The sequence below is a fragment of the Sinocyclocheilus grahami genome, unplaced genomic scaffold (assembly GCF_001515645.1).
Source record: "Sinocyclocheilus grahami isolate Dianchi unplaced genomic scaffold, SAMN03320097.WGS_v1.1 scaffold141.1, whole genome shotgun sequence".
NCBI classification, from domain to species: Eukaryota; Metazoa; Chordata; class Actinopteri; order Cypriniformes; family Cyprinidae; genus Sinocyclocheilus; species Sinocyclocheilus grahami.
This window is the reverse complement of record NW_015505320.1, coordinates 2666-4577: the sequence shown is the minus strand read 5'-3', so window position 1 is coordinate 4577 and position 1912 is coordinate 2666. Positions and strand designations below refer to the sequence as shown.

Below are 1912 nucleotides of genomic sequence, written 5' to 3'. Positions count from 1 at the left end.
GTGCATTCAATTACATACATGTGTAATTCTTAACGTATCCTTTTTAGTTATATTGAAAGGATTGAGGTTGTCTTATTTATATTACTTCCAGGTGTGTTTTCTGACAGCATTGGACCAAATGAAGAGGATAAGGGTATAACCAGGAAAGAAGGAGAAACTGTGACATTGAGCTGCTCATATGATACAAACAAAAATATTTACCTTTACTGGTACAGACAGTATAATAACCGAGAACCTGAGTATTTATTGTATAAAGGTGCTTGATCATTCAGCGGAGCTGTTGATATATGAGATCATTTCAGCCGACTACATCCCAAACATCCACTGAACTCATTATTAAGACTGCAACTCTGTCAGATTCAGCTCTCTATTACTGTGCTCTAAGAGTAAGGGCCCAGTAATACAAAGTGCCTGAGAGGCTTTACAAAACCTCACACACACAATTCTTGCTTTAAAAGTGAGTAATCAGACGGGTATAATACCACATGTACCACTGAGACTGTAAATAACAGAATGTGGGAACACCTGCTGAACAATTTAGGAGCGCAAGAAGAGAGTAGAGAAATGGTGATATAATAATGAACAAGTAAAAGTACTATATGTTTAGAATTTTTTGTATATTTAATGTCTTGCAATTCCAAGTTTACAGACCCCCCCCCCAAAAAAAAAACATGTTGTGTCATCTGACTTCTTATGTGAAGTACAGAAAATCATAAAAATAGAAGTTATGTCTTCTATTTAGAAGTATAAATACAAATTGTAAAGGAAAGAATAATCATGATTTAATAAAAATTTTAAGACAACCATTTGCCTCTTGTAGATTATTCTAAGATCCACAGTGCAAGATTGGGACAGAAAAAAGTCACTGTGATTAAGTTGATATGCATTGTTCCCTGTTATATTTACATTATGAAAAGAAGAGATGGGATTGGCTATGATGTCAGTGACCACACCCACACTGTTCATAAACCGCAGCACTCCTCCCCACTGCAGTTATTCATCTATGTATCGATTAATTTATTTCATGTATCAAATGTTTACAAGTTTGCATGTATGAACCTCAAAAACGATGAGCTGTGATCAAAACCAATTAAAACATTTAAACCGTGGTTTCAACATGGAGGTGTGTCTGCTAGTGATTCTCATAATTTCAGGTGAATATAATTTACGCTTTAATTATTAAATGTTGCTTTTGAAAAGAATGACAGATTGATTCATGGTATAGGCTGATGGTTTAATGTGCAACTACAATTTTATTACAGGCGTGTTTACTGACAGCATTAAACCAAATGACAAGGATACTAATATGATCAAGAGAGAAGGAGAGCCTGTGACACTGAGCTGCACATATGATACAAGCAGCAATTATGTTTATCTTTACTGGTACAGACAGTATCCTAACAGAGAACCTCAGTATTTACTGCGGAAAGGTGCTCGATCATACAGCGGAAATGAGGATATACCAGACCCTCGTTTTCAGTCGACTACATCCCAAACATCCACTGAACTCACTATTACTGGTGTAACTCTGTCAGATTCAGCTCTCTATTACTGTGCTCTGAGAGTAGCAGCCCAGTGATACAAAATGCCTGAGAGGCTTTACAAAAACTCAAACACACAATTCTTGCATTAAACGTCAGTAATCAGATGTGTATAATACCACATGTACCACTGAGAGTAAATAACAGAACACCTGCCGAACAATTTAGGAGAAGAGAAGGGGAGATATGATAATGAACCAGAACAAATTGATGTTTTACAGCAAAATAAATTTGACGTTATAGAAAAATTTTAAACTTTTAATTTAGTTTCACATTCAAATTAAAACAGACAAAAAATCTTAAAGGGGTAATGAAACTAGAAGCATGTGTCAAATGAATTCCTATGAATTGCAAGAACAATGATGGCTTAA

At 35.3% G+C, this 1912-nt stretch overlaps 1 gene segment (V, D, J or C); it reads left to right on the top strand.

Moving 5' to 3' along the window:
- Positions 1 to 1117: 1117 nt before the first annotated feature.
- On the top strand, positions 1118 to 1579 carry LOC107591398 (Ig lambda chain V-IV region Hil-like). The segment is given in 2 exon segments: positions 1118 to 1154; positions 1263 to 1579. Coding segments are annotated over 2 exon segments (354 nt in total).
- Positions 1580 to 1912: the final 333 nt, after the last annotated feature.